This window comes from Solanum lycopersicum, chromosome 11 (assembly GCF_036512215.1).
Source record: "Solanum lycopersicum chromosome 11, SLM_r2.1".
Taxonomy (NCBI): Eukaryota; Viridiplantae; Streptophyta; class Magnoliopsida; order Solanales; family Solanaceae; genus Solanum; species Solanum lycopersicum.
The window spans coordinates 44,756,687-44,774,188 of NC_090810.1; the positions used below are offsets into that span (position 1 = coordinate 44,756,687).

The following is a 17,502-nucleotide window of genomic DNA, read 5'->3' on the forward strand; positions in this document are numbered from 1 at the left end:
CTCTCTCATGTCAATATCTCTCTTATCTTTCACGTTCTCTCTGCCAAAAACACTAGAACTGATCAGAAACTACAAAATCTTCATGCTTGAAGAACTTTCATGTTAAAAACATATTCAAAATATAATAAAAAATGTTAGGCAAAGAGAGGATTTTTCCGTTGAGTTAGGGTTGAAGCTTTTGGACTTAGACTAAATTTTGGAGAAAGGTTTGTCAGCAAGCTCAAGGTTTGAACATCAAAAAGGTACGATTTCTCTTCTCTCTTGGTCTCTTTCACAAAGAGACCCCTTAAAGTTCAGTATATTCAATTCTTAAAACTATGATTGTTCCATGTTCATGTCCTTGTCACTAGCTCCCATTGAATCATAGGTTTGGTATGTTTGCTGGTAGAAATTGGGGATTTAATATATTTGTTATGTTTATGTGTGTATGTTTGTAATCAGGTGAATATTGAGCATGATGTCCAAAATTAAGAGAAAAATGATGTGTGTGCAAAGTGTAGTCGTGATATACACTCTTGGATTCAAGTAAAAAAAACTACATGTTTATGGTTGTATTTCCTGTGCACAAACTTTCTTAAATCTTGATGTTCACAAGTGATGTCAAAATGCTGATTTTAGTGAAAATTAATAGTAAGATGAATCCACGAAAATTCACCTAAAGAACTCACTAAAAAAATACATAAAACGTCTATACATTTAATGTGAAAGAGGTGATAAATTATGCTAAAAAAATTCAAGCATCTTGTTGATGAGTTTCGACCACGCTAAGCGGACTATCATGCTATGTTAAATTAAATTAAAATATGTGAGGCCACTGAGCATCGAACACGTGACCTCACCATGTTAAAAGTCATTGAAATAATTTTAGAAAAAGAGAATATGGCATGTGGGATTCAAACCCATGTGCCTTGATCTGAAAATTAAATAAAAAATAATAAATGATAGGATTGGGATTAGAACCAACCACCTTTCAATCAGATTGAAGGAGGAATAAAAAGAAAAATTACAGGTTGAGGCATGTGGGAATCGAACCCACGACCTCTAGGTAGAACCAAGGAAAAGTAAGGAGAAAATAATTAAAGTTGGGCTGTGGGGGTTCGAACCCACACCCCTTTGGACAAAAGAAGAGAAATTAAATAGAAGGAAATAACAAGAAAATGAGGTTGTGGGGGATCGTTCCCACATCCTCTCAGTCCCAATGAGCGAAAAATGAAGAGAGAACTTAAGGAAAGATAAAATTAAGGCGTTGGGGCTCGACCTTGGGTCCCCAAGCTATATGGATCAAAATAAAATAAATAAAAAATTTAGGTGTTAACCAAGGATTCGAAATCGGGTTCCCTTGCAAAAATTTTGTATCGATACATAAGTCATACGCTAATAAATATTCAAAGTAATGCTGCCCACATTGATCGAAATTGAGATCTTGGTGTACATACAAGATGCATAAGTATTTTACCACATAATCTTAGGAAGATATGATTTACTTAAACGAACTGTGATATGAGGACTCATGGCTTGTATGTATAGACCCATAAGTGTAGCATACGTTTAAAAGAAAGTGAAACTAAGATGTATGCAATGAAATGATTAAATCCTAGAAGGGATAAGTAAGAGTATGAGACACTATAAATGGACAAGTACATTGGCATATGATGAAATGAACAATGAAATTTTAAAACCTAGGAGGGTTCACTAAGAGTGTTAAACACACTAAACGGGCAAGTGCATTGGCATATGATGAAATGAACATTCAAGTAATAAGGGGTGCGTAATTATGAAGAGCAAATGTGCTAAAGTTAATGAATGTAGTGACAACATGATAAGGGGATAAAGTAAAACATGAGAGCATTCTGAAATGAGCATAAGTAAATGTTACCAAAACGTACTCACCTATGAGAGTGTAAAGTTAAACAATAGACTAGACTCTATGAACACTCTAATGAAAGTATTGAGATTAGTATGAACTTAATACTAATAATGAGATAAGAAATTATCTATTGAGCTATGATGTCCTCATACTACAAACCAACTACCATAACATATGAGTTGAATGTAATGGAACTTTATTTTGAGAATCCATAGACTAGCTATGAGCGGTGATGCCGTCTTTTGGGAAAGGCAGAGGTTCACATAACTTTCATGAGATAAGGTTGTCAGGAATGCCGGGTATGGGTCTCCTTATATCTCTTAGTCTTTGAACCTATACTGCCAATATAAGGATCTGGCGGGGTTCGATTTCCATGTATGCTTGCATATTTTGGGTCACTTTGGCCAGAGATTTCACCTTTTTTCAATGTGGGGGAGACACTATATTTGATGATGCTCACATGATATATGTCAGTTAAAGTTAAAGTTCCCAATGAATGAATGAGAGGAGTCTCAAATGATGCACATAATGAAATGAATGGTAACATAGGTGTTAAGATAGGATAATAAAGAGGTGATATAGACCTAAGTAATGGCACTAGTTCATTCTTGATCATTGCACAGCGAAGCGGATGAAAGTCGTAAAATAAATTCTAGGTATAGTTGTTGTTCACACTTGCCTATGAACGAAACAAACTGAAGTACGTATGAATGAATGAATGAAGCAGACTCTGTTTGCTAAAGAAGAATTCATAGTTGAGGTCCCATATGTTAAGCCCTTATTTGGTCAAGTCTTAATGTTAATTACATGATTCCAAGGTATCATGGAATATGAATGAATGATATGAAAGATGTTATGTACTATATGCAAAATGATATGTGCTATGTGTAATATGTTATGTGCTATATGCAAAACGATATGTGCTATGTGTAATATGTTATGTGTTGTGTGCAAATATATAAGTATGATGGTGCACGTTACTCTCATGAAATTACTTTCCTAATCAAAATTTGGAAAGCTCATTAACTTTCCTAATCTTATTTTGGCAAGTGCACTGACTTGACTTTCCATAATCATGTTTTTAGGAAAGAGTTGTTCTTACTCATGCATGTACTTGGTGTGTACTTTCATATACCCATACTTATTACAAGTGTGTAATAATTCCATACAGTTCTATAATTTTACGTGCAGGCACAACTAGACTTTAGAGCTTATAGGTTGACGTTGGATCTATCCAGATAAGGAACTTTCATCCGTACTTGGTAGGCCCTCATGCTTTTGAGGATGTCTACGATTATCATCTATCTTAAAATTAGGCTATAGCTAGTGGATCATGTTCCTCAATTGTTTATTTCAACTTTTGTTCAGAATTTGTATTGGTGCCTTTTTGGTAAAAATACATATATAAAAATTATGATGTGATTCTTTCATTTGATTATGTCCTCATCATATTGTTTATTTGTGAACGCCTATGATTTTAAGTAGTATGTATAAATGTATGTGAAGAAAACGACCATTTCAAATTTTTCGCTAAAATTAACCTAGATGAAGTATCTATGACATATGTAGACTTCTATGCGACCTTTGAGAGCTCAACAACGCAGGTCTCATCTGGGGTCTAGATTACGGTCGTGACAAAGTAGGTATCTGATCCCTAGGTTAAATTCCAAGGATAGTAAGTTCACATAAACAACATTGATTAGTTTTTAGGTCATAGTAGTGAAATACACCACCCTGAACAACAGACTGGATGATGCATTACAAAAATTTCCCTTCTTTTGATCTTTTGTGCCTTTCGTAATTTATGATTTTCTTGGTGTTATGAGAGTGTCTAACATCAACCCTTGTTTTTTTTTCAGAGAGTGAATACTACAAAAACAATTGGTCAAAGAAGAATAGGATCAGTTGATGGAGGCAATCAGGTTCCACCCCAGGCTCCAGCTGAAGGAGTGGCTATGCCTGTTAACCCTACTTTGTTGAATGATGCTATGGTTAGGGAATCTCTGGCCCAGATAGCACATTGCATAACTATGTAAACCCAGTCCATGGCTTACCAGGTCAACCGGTAGAATGTTGAGATCGAGAAATCACCAGTTCGTAGCATGGCAAATAGGCTGAGAGACTTTACGAGGATGATACCTCCTATTTTCACAGGTTCTAAGACTTTGGAGGATCCTAAAGAGTTTGTGGATGAGGTGTATAACATTTTGGTGGCTCTGGGAGCCACAGATACTGAAAAAGCAGTGTTGGCTTCCTATCAACTCAAGGATGTTAGACAAACTTGGTGCAAGATGTGGCAAGATAGCCAAGTTTTGGGCGGAGTTCTGATCACATGGGAGAAGTTTAAGACAGCCTTTATGGAGAGCTTCTTTCCCAAAGAGATGATGGAGGCCAAGGTTGAGGATTTTATATACCATAAGCAGGGATGCATGACAGTCAGGGAGTACTCCCTAAAGTTTGTTAAACGGTCCAAATATGTGACTTCCGTTGTATCTAACAGCAGGGATGATATGATCAGGTTCCTCATAGGAACCAATGGACAGTTGGAGGAAGCGAGTAACTTTTAGGTTCTCCATGATAAAAATGGAACTCTCCAGGTTGATGGTGCATGTCCAACAGGTAGAGGACGGCCGGAAGAAGAGATGCATTCTTGATGCTAGGAGTCCCAAGCCTCATCATCAGGCAGCTACTAGGAATTGGGGCAACAATAATGACTTTGGCATCCGTGAGCTAAACAGATTTAAAATGGGGCAACAGAGTTCAGGAAATTCTTACTTTCAGAGCAGTACAACACCTAGAGGAGGTAAACCCGAGCCCAAGAAGCGCAATGGAGGTGAGATGCATCGTGCTAGAAAAAATGTGTTATGTGTTGTCGTGCTCACACTGGATAGTTTAGATAGGGCACTAATTCCTGCTTCAGTTGCGATAAGAGCGGGCATGTGGTTATGTACTGCTCATAGAAAAGAGGTCAGGCTTGAGGTAATGCTTATTCTAGGCCTAATCCACAGGATGCAGCAGCAGTCAATCCTTCTATATGAAATAGGTTCTACTCCCTTTAGGGCAGGGAGGAGCGAGAGAAGTCTGTTAATGCGGTCATTGGTATGCTGCAAGGATTCTTAACTTTTATTTATGCTTTACTTGATCAAGGGTCTATGCTTTCCATTGTAACTCCTTTGGTTTCTCTATCTTTTGAGATATTACCCGTAGTTCTGCATGATCCTATGGTAGTTAGTACACCTTTAGGAGAAAATATAAGAACAAATAAGGTATACAATCCTAATAGTTGTTTTCGGTAAGACTGTGTGTGAAGACTTGGTTGAATTCCCTATGCATGATTTTGATGTTATTCTTGGCATGGACTGGCTTCATAGTTTTTATGCTTGTATGGATTTTTGTAGTAGGTTTGTAAGATTTCATTTCCCTAATGAAAAAGAGCTTGTATGGGAGGGGTACAACTCGAGTAATCCTAATCCCTTGATTTTGAACCTTAAGGCCAATAAAATAATGTCCAAAGGGTTATTATGTCATGTTATGAGTTTTAATGATTTAGATGATGACGCACCGTTCATAGACTCAGTGCCTATAGTAAATGACTGCCAAGATGTATTTCCTAATGATTTTCCTAGAGTTCTTCCCCTCCTGAGAGATTGACATTGGTATCGACTTAGAACCCGATACTAAACATTTTAAATTCCTTCTTACAAAATGTTTCCAGCTGAACTCCAAGGTTATAAGTTTTCTTTAAAAGATCTCACTGATAAGTGTTTCATTAAGTCGAGCATATCCCCTTGGGGCGCTCCAGTATTGTTTGTGAAAAAGAAACATCGAATCCTTAGAATATGCATCGATTTTCGACAACTCAACAAAGTCACTATCAAGAATAAGTATCCACTTACCAGAATAATTACTTGTTTGAACAACTCCAAGGGTCTAGTTTCTTCTCCAAGATTGATCTTCGATCAGGGTAGCATCAGCTCAGGGTTAGAGATAGAGACATCCAAAAACAATATTTCATACCCATTATGGTCATTATGAGTTCCTAATTGTGTCATTTGGTCTCACGAATGCACCTGTTGCATTTATGGATCACATGAATAGGGTCTTTCATGAATAACTTGACACCTTCGTCATCGTATTCATGTATGATATTTTCATCTACTCTAAAACCAAGGTAGAGTGTGAACATCATTTGAGACTAACCTTGTAGGTACTTAGACAACACTAGTTGTATGCCAAATTCAAGAAGTGTGAATTCTGTCATAGATTTGTGACCTTTCTCCGTCATGTTGTATCTTACAATAGTGTACATGTATAACCCAGGAAGACTGAAGCTGTGAAGAACTGGACAAAACCTCTTACTCCCACAGATATTCATAGCTTCTTAGAATTTTCTAGTTATTGTCGCAGGTTCGTGGAAGGTTTTTCCTCCGTTGCTGCCTCACTAACATCTTCAACTAAGAAGAAGTCCAAGTTTGAATGGACGGAGACTTGTGAGAAGAGTTTTAAGGAGCTCAAGAATAGACTCACTTCAGCCCCGGTGCTTACTTTGCCTATGTTTGGTTTGGGTTGTGTTCTTATGAAGGGTGGTAAAGTGTTGTGGTGTTTTCACTAAATCTGTGGAGGCACTACTTGTATGAGGTGCATGTGGATGTGTTCATTGACCACAAGAGTCTCCAATACGTGTTCACACAGATGGAGTTGATTCTACATCAGGGGAGATGGTTAGAGCTGTTGAAAGACTATGACATGAATATTTACTACCATCAAGGTGAGGCTAATATTGTAGCGGATGCTTTGAGTAGTATGAGCATTGGAAGTACAATCCCTTTTGACGATTAGAAGAAGGAGTTGGTGAAAAATATACATAGATTGGCTAGACTGGGTTTGCGGTTAGTTAACTCTACTAGTGGGGGTGTTTTAGTTCATCCTAGTTTTGAATCATCCTTATTATTTGAAGTAATAGAGGGTCAGAATCTTTATAAATTATTAATGGAGCTGAAGAAGTCATTGTTTGTTAAGATCATACTTAGGTACCAGGATAGGTTGTGCATACAAGATGTGGATGACTTGCGGACCAGGATCATTGCAAAGGCCCATGGTTCAAGATATTCCATACATCAAGGTTCTACAAAGATGTATCATGATCTTAAGCAGACCTATTAGTCGGATGGCATTTAAAAAGGACATTGCAGAATATGTGGCCATATATCCTAAATTGTTAACAGGTTAATGCAGTACATCTTAAGCCTGGTGTTCTTACTCAGATGATCGACGTTTTGACATGGTACTGGGAGACCATTAATATGGACTTAGTGGTTTGTCTATAGAAGACTAGGAGACAACATGACTCCATATATGTTATGGTGGAAAGGATGACTAAGTCTGCCCACTTTATCCCTATGAGGTATACTTACAGAGCCGAGGATTTTGCGAGACTCTACATTGATGAGATTGTCAGATGTCATCGGATTCCTTTGTCTATCGATTCAAATAGAGGAGCTCAATTCAATTCACATTTCTAGAGATCATTCTAGAATAGCTTAGGCACACAAGTGAAGCTTAGTACGGCCTTTTATACTCTGAATGATGGGCAGGCAGAGCGCAAAATTCAGACACTAGAAGATATGTTGAGGGCGTGTATGATTTACTTCAGGCGTAGCTGGGATGACCATCTACCTTTGATAGAGTTCTTGTATTATAATAGTTATCACTCTAGCATTGGCATGGTACTGTTTGAGGCACTGTATGGTAGAACGTAGGTTTCATGTTTGGTGGTTTGCGGTTGAAGAGTAATCCATCTTGGGTTCAGAGATCATTCATGAGGCATTAGAGAAGGTAAGGGTGATTAGGGACAGGTTTGCTACTACTTACAGTCGGCAGAAGTCTTATGAAGACAAAAAAAAAGACCCTTAGAGTTCGATATTGGTGACCAGGTATATTTGAATGTATCACATATGAAGAGGGTGATGAGGTTTGGCAGGAAAGGGAAGTTGAGTTCGAGGTATGTTCGGCCATATGAGATCCTACAACATGTGGGTTATGTGGCCTATTTGATACCAATGAAGGGGATGGAAGCGTAAAGAGAGAGTATTCAGAAAGATGAGAGATGTAAGGATGAAGGTGTGTTTTATTTATGAGGAAAGCTCCTCTATTTATACACAAAATTTACAAACTTTTGGCCAAAAGTGGCCGACACATACTTTACACTTTACACTTGGCCTTTCTATATTCGGCCGACACAAGAAAACAAAATACTTACTATTACTACTTTACATAATTGGCCGACAAACTTTTTACATGATTGGCCGACAAACTATTTACTTTACGATTTTTATACAATTTGGCTTTTTATAGCCGACGCAACACGACAAAAATAAAATTATTTCTTTCTACATATGGCTGATATTCAGCCGACACAAAATTTTAACAAAATACAAAATACAAATACTCTTTTTTTTTTATTCGATTTGAACGTCTGGTATGACATTATCTTCTCCTTGACATTTTGAACATATATGGTCGGGGTATTTTTGTCCAATAATTTTGCAATATCTGGTCAATAATTCTTCCGAAATAAACCCTTTCCTTAATGCTCTTGTTGTTGGTTTTTGCTCTGGCTTGAGTAGACTAAGTATCCATTGGCGTATCTCTTCCATATCTTGTTCTCTCATTTCTTTAGAATTTGAATATATCATAACTTGCTCTCGTACATAATAGCTCCATACTGAATTTCCGTTTAAATAATTGTTAGTTAGTTCATTTAGGATAGTTGTTATTCCTATAACTCTTTTGTTGGCGTAGAATTCTGGTATCTCAATCTTTTGTACTTCTTGTTGTATTCCGATATCTTCTGGAATTATCATATCTCTGGTCAAACCAATTTTTATAACTTGTATAATTGGTTTTATCTCATCAAATAATATCTCTGCTGGTGCTGAATAAAACTTTATATAAAACAATGTTCCTTTAGTAATTCTTTTATAGTTCATAAAGGCTTTGTATAGCTCTGGTATGGTAGATATTTCATCTCCTGTTTGGGTATAAACTGTATTAAGTAATCCATAACTATAACATGTTTTTACTAGATTTGCATTGGTGCCCGGTTGTGCTATTAACTTATTATATCCTTGTAGCTTTTGGGTTATAAAATCAGTATTAGGGTCTTTGGTAGTTGGAGATCTAGGTGTTGAGTTTAAATAATTTTGGATTTTATAAAGGTTTTCAATATATGAGCGGGTTATGTGGTTGTAGGCTTTTTTATCTTGGTTTAAACTTTCTGAGTAAGTATGTATTTGTGGTGGTATAAATAATGAGTCTTTTTGGTTCTTTGGAATAAATGGTTTATCGAAGATTTTGTTCATATTTAAATTTGTATATCTTATTCCACTAGCTCCTTTTGTTGTAGATGTGCTTGCTGTAGCTGCATTTAAACAAACATTGTCATGGGTTTTATGGTGTTTCCCAACGTCTCCTTCTAGTTCTGGCTTTTTACCGTCTGCCGAACGACGTAGCTCCGCATTTTTAGAGTCATGCTGCTGACTTGTAGATTCTTCCTTTTCTTCTAGCTTTTGAATTCTCAATCCCATACTGTCCACTTTTGTACAAAGTGTAGTTAGGGTTTTGAGTATGTTTTCCATAACATTATCTTGTCCTGGCTTTATAACTCTGTCTTGATAAATAGTCTGGAATCATATTTTTGTCAGTTTTTATTACCTCTATTGTAAATGTAAAATTTAGTATGTTTAATACTAGTCTCCTTATTTCTTTTGTTGTAACTGAATCATCTAATTTTTTCGTTATCCACCATTTTACTTGTGTGTTATCTGTTCTTACAATAAATTTATTGTAAACAATATATGGTTCAAATGCTAATAAACATTTATATAATGCGAATAATTCTTTTCTATTTATTTTCCATTTTATTTGTGCTTCTGTATAAGATCCTGAATAATATCTACAATGGTGTTCTATTTTTTCTTTTACATATTTGTATTTTAAAACTCCTCCATAACTATGATCACTTGAATCTGTTTCGACAATATAAGTAAATGTTTTATTTTCATCAGGAAAATATAGTTTTGGTAGTTTTTTTACATAAATTCTTAATATTTCTTATATGTTTTTTATCTTTATCATCAAAATGATATTCTACATCTTTTTTAAGTTTTTTATGTAATGGTTTTAGATGTTCTGCTAATTTTGGTATATATTCCCTTACCTGATTTACTAATCCTAGAAAGGATTGTAATTTCTTTTTTGTATCTATATTTTCATCAATAGTAATTATTTTTTGTACTATATGTGTTTGCATTTTTATTACATTTTTATCTATTTGTATTCCTAGAAATTCTATTTGTGATTTCATAATTTCTGCTTTTCTTTTACTCAAACTTATACCTGCATTTTTTATTATATGTATAAATTTTTCCAATAATCTTATATGTTCATCTTGTGTTCTAGAATATAACAATATGTCATCTATATATACAATACAGTTTTCTAGCTGGTTAAAACAGTTATCCATAAAATGTTGGAATCTACCTGGTGCATTTTTATATCCAAAAGGTAAAACATTCCATTCATAGAAACCTTGCGGTACTGTGAATGCTGTTAATTGTTTAGATTCTTCTTCTAGTTTTAGGTGGTAAAATCCTGATTTGCAGTCAAATTTACTGAAATAATTATATCCTTGTATTTGTCTTATTTTTAGTATTTTGTTTGGTATTGGATAATTGTATATTTTGGTTTTAGCATTTAGATTGCGATAATCTATGACCATTTTACTTTTACCTCTTTTTTGTTCACTATGTTTTATTACTATAAATGCTGGACTTGTATGTTTACTATTGCTTTTTTGTATGTAATTATTTTCTAACAATTCATTTATATGTATTTTAAATTCTTCTAGATCATCAAAGTTATATTTTAATGGTTTCTGTGTTATTATACTATTTTCATCTATTAATTCAATTTTTACTTTTCTCTTATGTTTTTCCCATCCTTGTAATGGATCTTCACTATATAATTGTTCTATTTGTTCATTAATTAATTTAACTTTGTCTATAGCAAATATAATAATTTCTAATTGCGTTATTTGTTTATTATTTATATTTTCCATTTCTTGGTTTATCTTTTCACTTCCTTTTATCCATTCCATAGTTTTTCGTTGTTTATTATTTACTCTTTTTGCTCCTATCTTATTTCCGCATGGTGTAGTAAGCCACCAATGTGTTTTTGTTATTATGTGTGGATAATATTTATCTAGAAATGGCATTCCTAATAACATATCTTTTGTAGTAAATTCAAAATTATACATTTCTTCTATTGTTAGTATTTTATCCCATATTTGTATTTTTATATTTTTTGCTTTGTATTTAATCATACTTCCTTCATTGTTAAATCCCGTTACTACCATAGGTGTTTTTAATTTTTCCCATTTATCTTCTGGTAAGCAATTATATTTACATATATTCACTTCTGCTCCTGTATCTATCATAGGTGTATAATATCTGTTGTAATATCCTTCTACTATAATTTTTGCAAGTATAAATATTTTCATTAATCATTTTGTCCTTTTTATAATTATTTTCTTATTTTGACAAGTTATTGTTAATTGTTCATTTTCTATGTTGTATGGTTTAACTTTTTCTAACCATTTTATTCCTAATGTAATATTATGATCTCCTTGGTATATTTTGAATTGTATTATTAAGAGTATTCCTCCTATAATTATTTCTTTTTCTGTTCTTTCTTCATTCGTGTTTACTATCTCACTAGGTAGTCCAGGGCATGTATGTCCTGTTCTTATAATTTCTTCTTCTAATACTAACTCTCTTGTTATATAATTTTCTTCTTGTCCTGTATTTATTAATATTTTATATTTTCTTTGGTCTATTATTCCTGTTATGAAATAATGATATGGTGTTATTTCTTCTTTATCTAATAGGCTTTGTGGAATTTCATATTTTCTTTTAGATGTACTCATCCTTGATGAGGTAGCTCTTGTCAATGTATTTGGTACGCTTGAAGTGCTTAATATTTCTTTTACTATTTCTAAATCTTCTTCTATATCAATTTCTTTATAGCTATAGTCATTATTGTCTATTACAGTAATTATTTTTTCAAAAGGATTTTCTATTTTTATTTTATTAATTTTATTTCTTGCTGTTATTTTATGCTTTGTTGTTAATATATATAAATTTTTACATCTTGCTGTAAATAATTTGCTTCCTGGTGCTAGTTCTATTCCAGACATTTTCCGATATAGAACTAATGATCTATCTATATTTTTATCTGTTAATGATACTGTATAATTAGCACTTATTGTAAATTTATATTTTTGATATATCAAGTTTCCTTTTACTGCACTAATTACGCTTTTTTCTATAGGGTGTACAATTCTATCATCTGCTAAATATATTTCTATAGGTGTATCTATTCCTTCTCTAAAGCAGGCTTTTATTAATATTTCTGTTCCTCCTAAATGTACATATTTTATTGGTGTTTTAGCTTTTATATCTTGTATTTCTTTGTTTATCATTCTTTTATTTATTATAGGTATATATGCTTTTCCTCTTGTGTATTTGCAATCTATGATATGTTCTTTTTGGCTAACTACATAGTATTCTTCTTTTTGACTTTTAAACAAATTTCTTAAAATAGGTATTTCTAATACTTTTTCAACACTTAAATCTAATTCTTTTCCTTTTATTTGTTCAAATATCGTATTATCAAATATAATTTTCTGTTCTGATGATTCTTCATTTTGATATTCTTCTTTAGATATTATTTTTATTTCATTTTCAGACATTATATTTCTTCATCTGTTTCATTATTATCTATGTTAGTATTTTCTTCTTCATTCTCAGTTTCTATATCTGATACTTCATATATACTGTCATTTTCACTTAATTCATAATCTATGTACTCTATTTGCATATATTTTTCATTATCTATAATTAATTCTGCTATTTGTTTTCTTTTTGGATTTTTGGGTAATTTACAATCTTTAGCTATGTGTCCTATGTTCCCACAATTATAACAAGTACATTGGGATATCTTTCTTTTTGGTCTGTATGGTCTTTTTATTTTATAGTTTTTTACATAATACCTTCGTCTTGGTTGTTTATATTTATATATAGATTTCTTTTTTCTATAATTTTTATATCTTTTAGATTTTTGTTTTTTAGTTGTGCATCCAAATTGTGGTGCCATTTTATTTTTGCAACATGATAAATTTTTATTTAGTACTTTTTCCATTTTTAATTTTTCTTTTTGGTTTTCACATAGTTGTATGAACCATTGATTTAAAAATTTTATTCTAGATCCTAAAGTATCTACCATTCCTTCATTATTCCAATCCTTTATTACGTTTGTACTAAATGGTTCTGGTAATTTTGTATAATATTGTTTTCTTATTTCTTTTGCTTCGTCTAAATTGTATTTAGCTTTGTAATAATATTCTTTAAATGCGCAAGTATATTCTTCTAAGTAACACATTTTACATATAGCTAATTTTGTCATAAGTTGTCTATTTATTATTTTTTTTCTATTTTGTTCTCTTATATCTGTAGTCATGCCTCCAAATTCATTTCTTATTGCTGATTCATATTTATCTAGTATATATCTATATTTGTTGCTGATGCAGATCCATCCATTTTCTTATCATTCCTAAGTACTTCTAAACTTTCCGAGGGTAGATTTTCTATCCATAATTTTGTTGTTCCTACAAATGTTCTTTCTATGTATCTTGGTGTTTTTGCTGTTTCTATTTTATTGTCTATTAACTGTTTAGACATATTTCCTATCCATATTAATATTGCTTTATTTATATCTGCTACACAATCTAAATCTAAAAAATTGTATTGTTCATTTGCTGGTTTAGGTGTCCAATTTTTATTTAATCTACTGTTCCATATTGCATTATTTCTATCTGATTATTGATAGCTTTCTGTATAATAAGTTGGTGGTGTTCTCCTAGGACTAACTCTAGGACTATTTCTGGGACTATTATCTGAGGTTTTAACTCTTGACGTACTAGGTCTATTCATATCTCCTGTGTTTATCTCTAATTTTTTCGATTTATTTATCTGTTCTAGAATTTCTGTATATGTTTCACTTATATCACTTATTTCTGATTGTTGGTCATTTTCATTTCCATCTATTTTGTTTACTTCAATATCTTCATTTAGATCTTCATTTAGTTTTTGTTCCATTTGTTTTATTTCATTTGTTGATTCTAGCTCTTTATCTTTTTCTTTTTGTTTATTTTCATATAATAATTTTAACCTAGCTAATTCTTTTTCTAATTCACTTATTCTTGTATTTTTTATTTCTTCTAAATTTTGTACTTCTTGTTTTGCTTGTGTTTTTATTTTTCAATTTCTCTTGATTTATCTATTTCTTCATTTTCTTTTGTTATTCTTACCATAGCTGTTAAACTATCTTCTAATTTTGCTATTTCTTTTTCTAGCATTAAATATAAGTTATTTCCTATTTTCTTGTATCTTCTTCCTAAATTTGAAAATACTATTTTTATTATCATTCCGTCTTGGTTTTCATATGTTTTTTCGTCTACTGCAAATTCTTCTTTGTTCATTATGATCTATGTATTATATTATGTTGTAATTCATATTCAAGACAATCTAATTCTTATTCTAACATTAATATATCTTTTCTTTGTGCTAGTATTGATTTATTACATACTCCTGCTAATATGTTTTCTTCTAATCTTCTTTTTCTATGTTGTAATTCTTGTTCTTTTTCAACTATTATTTCCATTATACCAATGGAGGGGATGGAAGCGTAAAGAGAGAGTATTCAGAAAGATGAGAAATGTAAGGATGAAGGTGTGTTTTATTTATGAGGAAAGCTCCTCTATTTATACACAAAATTTACAAACTTTTGGCCAAAAGTGGCCGACACATACTTTACACTTTACACTTGGCCTTTCTATATTCGGCCGACACAAGAAAACAAAATACTTACTATTACTACTTTACATAATTGGCCGACAAACTTTTTACATGATTGGCCGACAAACTATTTACTTTACGATTTTTATACAATTTGGCTTTTTATAGCCGACGCAACACGACAAAAATAAAATTATTTCTTTCTACATATGGCTGATATTCAGCCGACACAAAATTTTAACAAAATACAAAATACAAATACTCTTTTTTTTTTATTCGATTTGAACGTCTGGTATGACATTATCTTCTCCTTGACATTTTGAACATATATGGTCGGGGTATTTTTGTCCAATAATTTTGCAATATCTGGTCAATAATTCTTCCGAAATAAACCCTTTCCTTAATGCTCTTGTTGTTGGTTTTTGCTCTGGCTTGAGTAGACTAAGTATCCATTGGCGTATCTCTTCCATATCTTGTTCTCTGATTTCTTTAGAATTTGAATATATCATAACTTGCTCTCGTACATAATAGCTCCATACTGAATTTCCGTTTAAATAATTGTTAGTTAGTTCATTTAGGATAGTTGTTATTCCTATAACTCTTTTGTTGGCGTAGAATTCTGGTATCTCAATCTTTTGTACTTCTTGTTGTATTCCGATATCTTCTGGAATTATCATATCTCTGGTCAAACCAATTTTTATAACTTGTATAATTGGTTTTATCTCATCAAATAATATCTCTGCTGGTGCTGAATAAAACTTTATATAAAACAATGTTCCTTTAGTAATTCTTTTATAGTTCATAAAGGCTTTGTATAGCTCTGGTATGGTAGATATTTCATCTCCTGTTTGGGTATAAACTGTATTAAGTAATCCATAACTATAACATGTTTTTACTAGATTTGCATTGGTGCCCGGTTGTGCTATTAAATTATTATATCCTTGTAGCTTTTGGGTTATAAAATCAGTATTAGGGTCTTTGGTAGTTGGAGATCTAGGTGTTGAGTTTAAATAATTTTGGATTTTATAAAGGTTTTCAATATATGAGCGGGTTATGTGGTTGTAGGCTTTTTTATCTTGGTTTAAACTTTCTGAGTAAGTATGTATTTGTGGTGGTATAAATAATGAGTCTTTTTGGTTCTTTGGAATAAATGGTTTATCGAAGATTTTGTTCATATTTAAATTTGTATATCTTATTCCACTAGCTCCTTTTGTTGTAGATGTGCTTGCTGTAGCTGCATTTAAACAAACATTGTCATGGGTTTTATGGTGTTTCCCAACGTCTCCTTCTAGTTCTGGCTTTTTACCGTCTGCCGAACGACGTAGCTCCGCATTTTTAGAGTCATGCTGCTGACTTGTAGATTCTTCCTTTTCTTCTAGCTTTTGAATTCTCAATCCCATACTGTCCACTTTTGTACAAAGTGTAGTTAGGGTTTTGAGTATGTTTTCCATAACATTATCTTGTCCTGGCTTTATAACTCTGTCTTGATAAATAGTCTGGAATCATATTTTTGTCAGTTTTTATTACCTCTATTGTAAATGTAAAATTTAGTATGTTTAATACTAGTCTCCTTATTTCTTTTGTTGTAACTGAATCATCTAATTTTTTCGTTATCCACCATTTTACTTGTGTGTTATCTGTTCTTACAATAAATTTATTGTAAACAATATATGGTTCAAATGCTAATAAACATTTATATAATGCGAATAATTCTTTTCTATTTATTTTCCATTTTATTTGTGCTTCTGTATAAGATCCTGAATAATATCTACAATGGTGTTCTATTTTTTCTTTTACATATTTGTATTTTAAAACTCCTCCATAACTATGATCACTTGAATCTGTTTCGACAATATAAGTAAATGTTTTATTTTCATCAGGAAAATATAGTTTTGGTAGTTTTTTTACATAAATTCTTAATATTTCTTATATGTTTTTTATCTTTATCATCAAAATGATATTCTACATCTTTTTTAAGTTTTTTATGTAATGGTTTTAGATGTTCTGCTAATTTTGGTATATATTCCCTTACCTGATTTACTAATCCTAGAAAGGATTGTAATTTCTTTTTTGTATCTATATTTTCATCAATAGTAATTATTTTTTGTACTATATGTGTTTGCATTTTTATTACATTTTTATCTATTTGTATTCCTAGAAGTTCTATTTGTGATTTCATAATTTCTGCTTTTCTTTTACTCAAACTTATACCTGCATTTTTTACTATATGTATAAATTTTTCTAATAATCTTATATGTTCATCTTGTGTTCTAGAATATAACAATATGTCATCTATATATACAATACAGTTTTCTAGCTGGTTAAAACAGTTATCCATAAAATGTTGGAATCTACCTGGTGCATTTTTATATCCAAAAGGTAAAACATTCCATTCATAGAAACCTTGCGGTACTGTGAATGCTGTTAATTGTTTAGATTCTTCTTCTAGTTTTAGGTGGTAAAATCCTGATTTGCAGTCAAATTTACTGAAATAATTATATCCTTGTATTTGTCTTATTTTTAGTATTTTGTTTGGTATTGGATAATTGTATGTTTTGGTTTTAGCATTTAGATTGCGATAATCTATGACCATTCTACTTTTACCTCTTTTTTGTTCACTATGTTTTATTACTATAAATGCTGGACTTGTATGTTTACTATTGCTTTTTTGTATGTAATTATTTTCTAACAATTCATTTATATGTATTTTAAATTCTTCTA

At 32.0% G+C, this 17,502-nt stretch overlaps 2 protein-coding genes across 2 annotated transcripts; both read right to left on the bottom strand.

The window, feature by feature from the left end:
- Positions 1–4,770: 4,770 nt before the first annotated feature.
- LOC138339645 (uncharacterized) lies at positions 4,771–9,847 on the bottom strand. Its single transcript, XM_069291512.1, has one exon. It carries the CDS (start codon positions 9,502–9,504, stop codon positions 8,326–8,328), a length of 1,179 nt encoding a protein of 392 aa, XP_069147613.1. The 5' UTR covers positions 9,505–9,847; the 3' UTR covers positions 4,771–8,325.
- A 3,720-nt stretch (positions 9,848–13,567) lies between these two features.
- On the bottom strand, positions 13,568–16,575 carry LOC138339640 (uncharacterized). Its single transcript, XM_069291501.1, has one exon. The coding sequence runs from the start codon at positions 16,230–16,232 to the stop codon at positions 15,054–15,056; it is 1,179 nt and encodes a 392-aa protein (XP_069147602.1). The 5' UTR covers positions 16,233–16,575; the 3' UTR covers positions 13,568–15,053.
- Positions 16,576–17,502: the final 927 nt, after the last annotated feature.

Bases quoted from the DNA above. Each gene is read 5' to 3' on its own strand.
- LOC138339645 (XM_069291512.1), bottom strand. From the start codon at position 9,504: ATGGAAAACATACTCAAAACCCTAACTACACTTTGTACAAAAGTGGAC.
- LOC138339640 (XM_069291501.1), bottom strand. From the start codon at position 16,232: ATGGAAAACATACTCAAAACCCTAACTACACTTTGTACAAAAGTGGAC.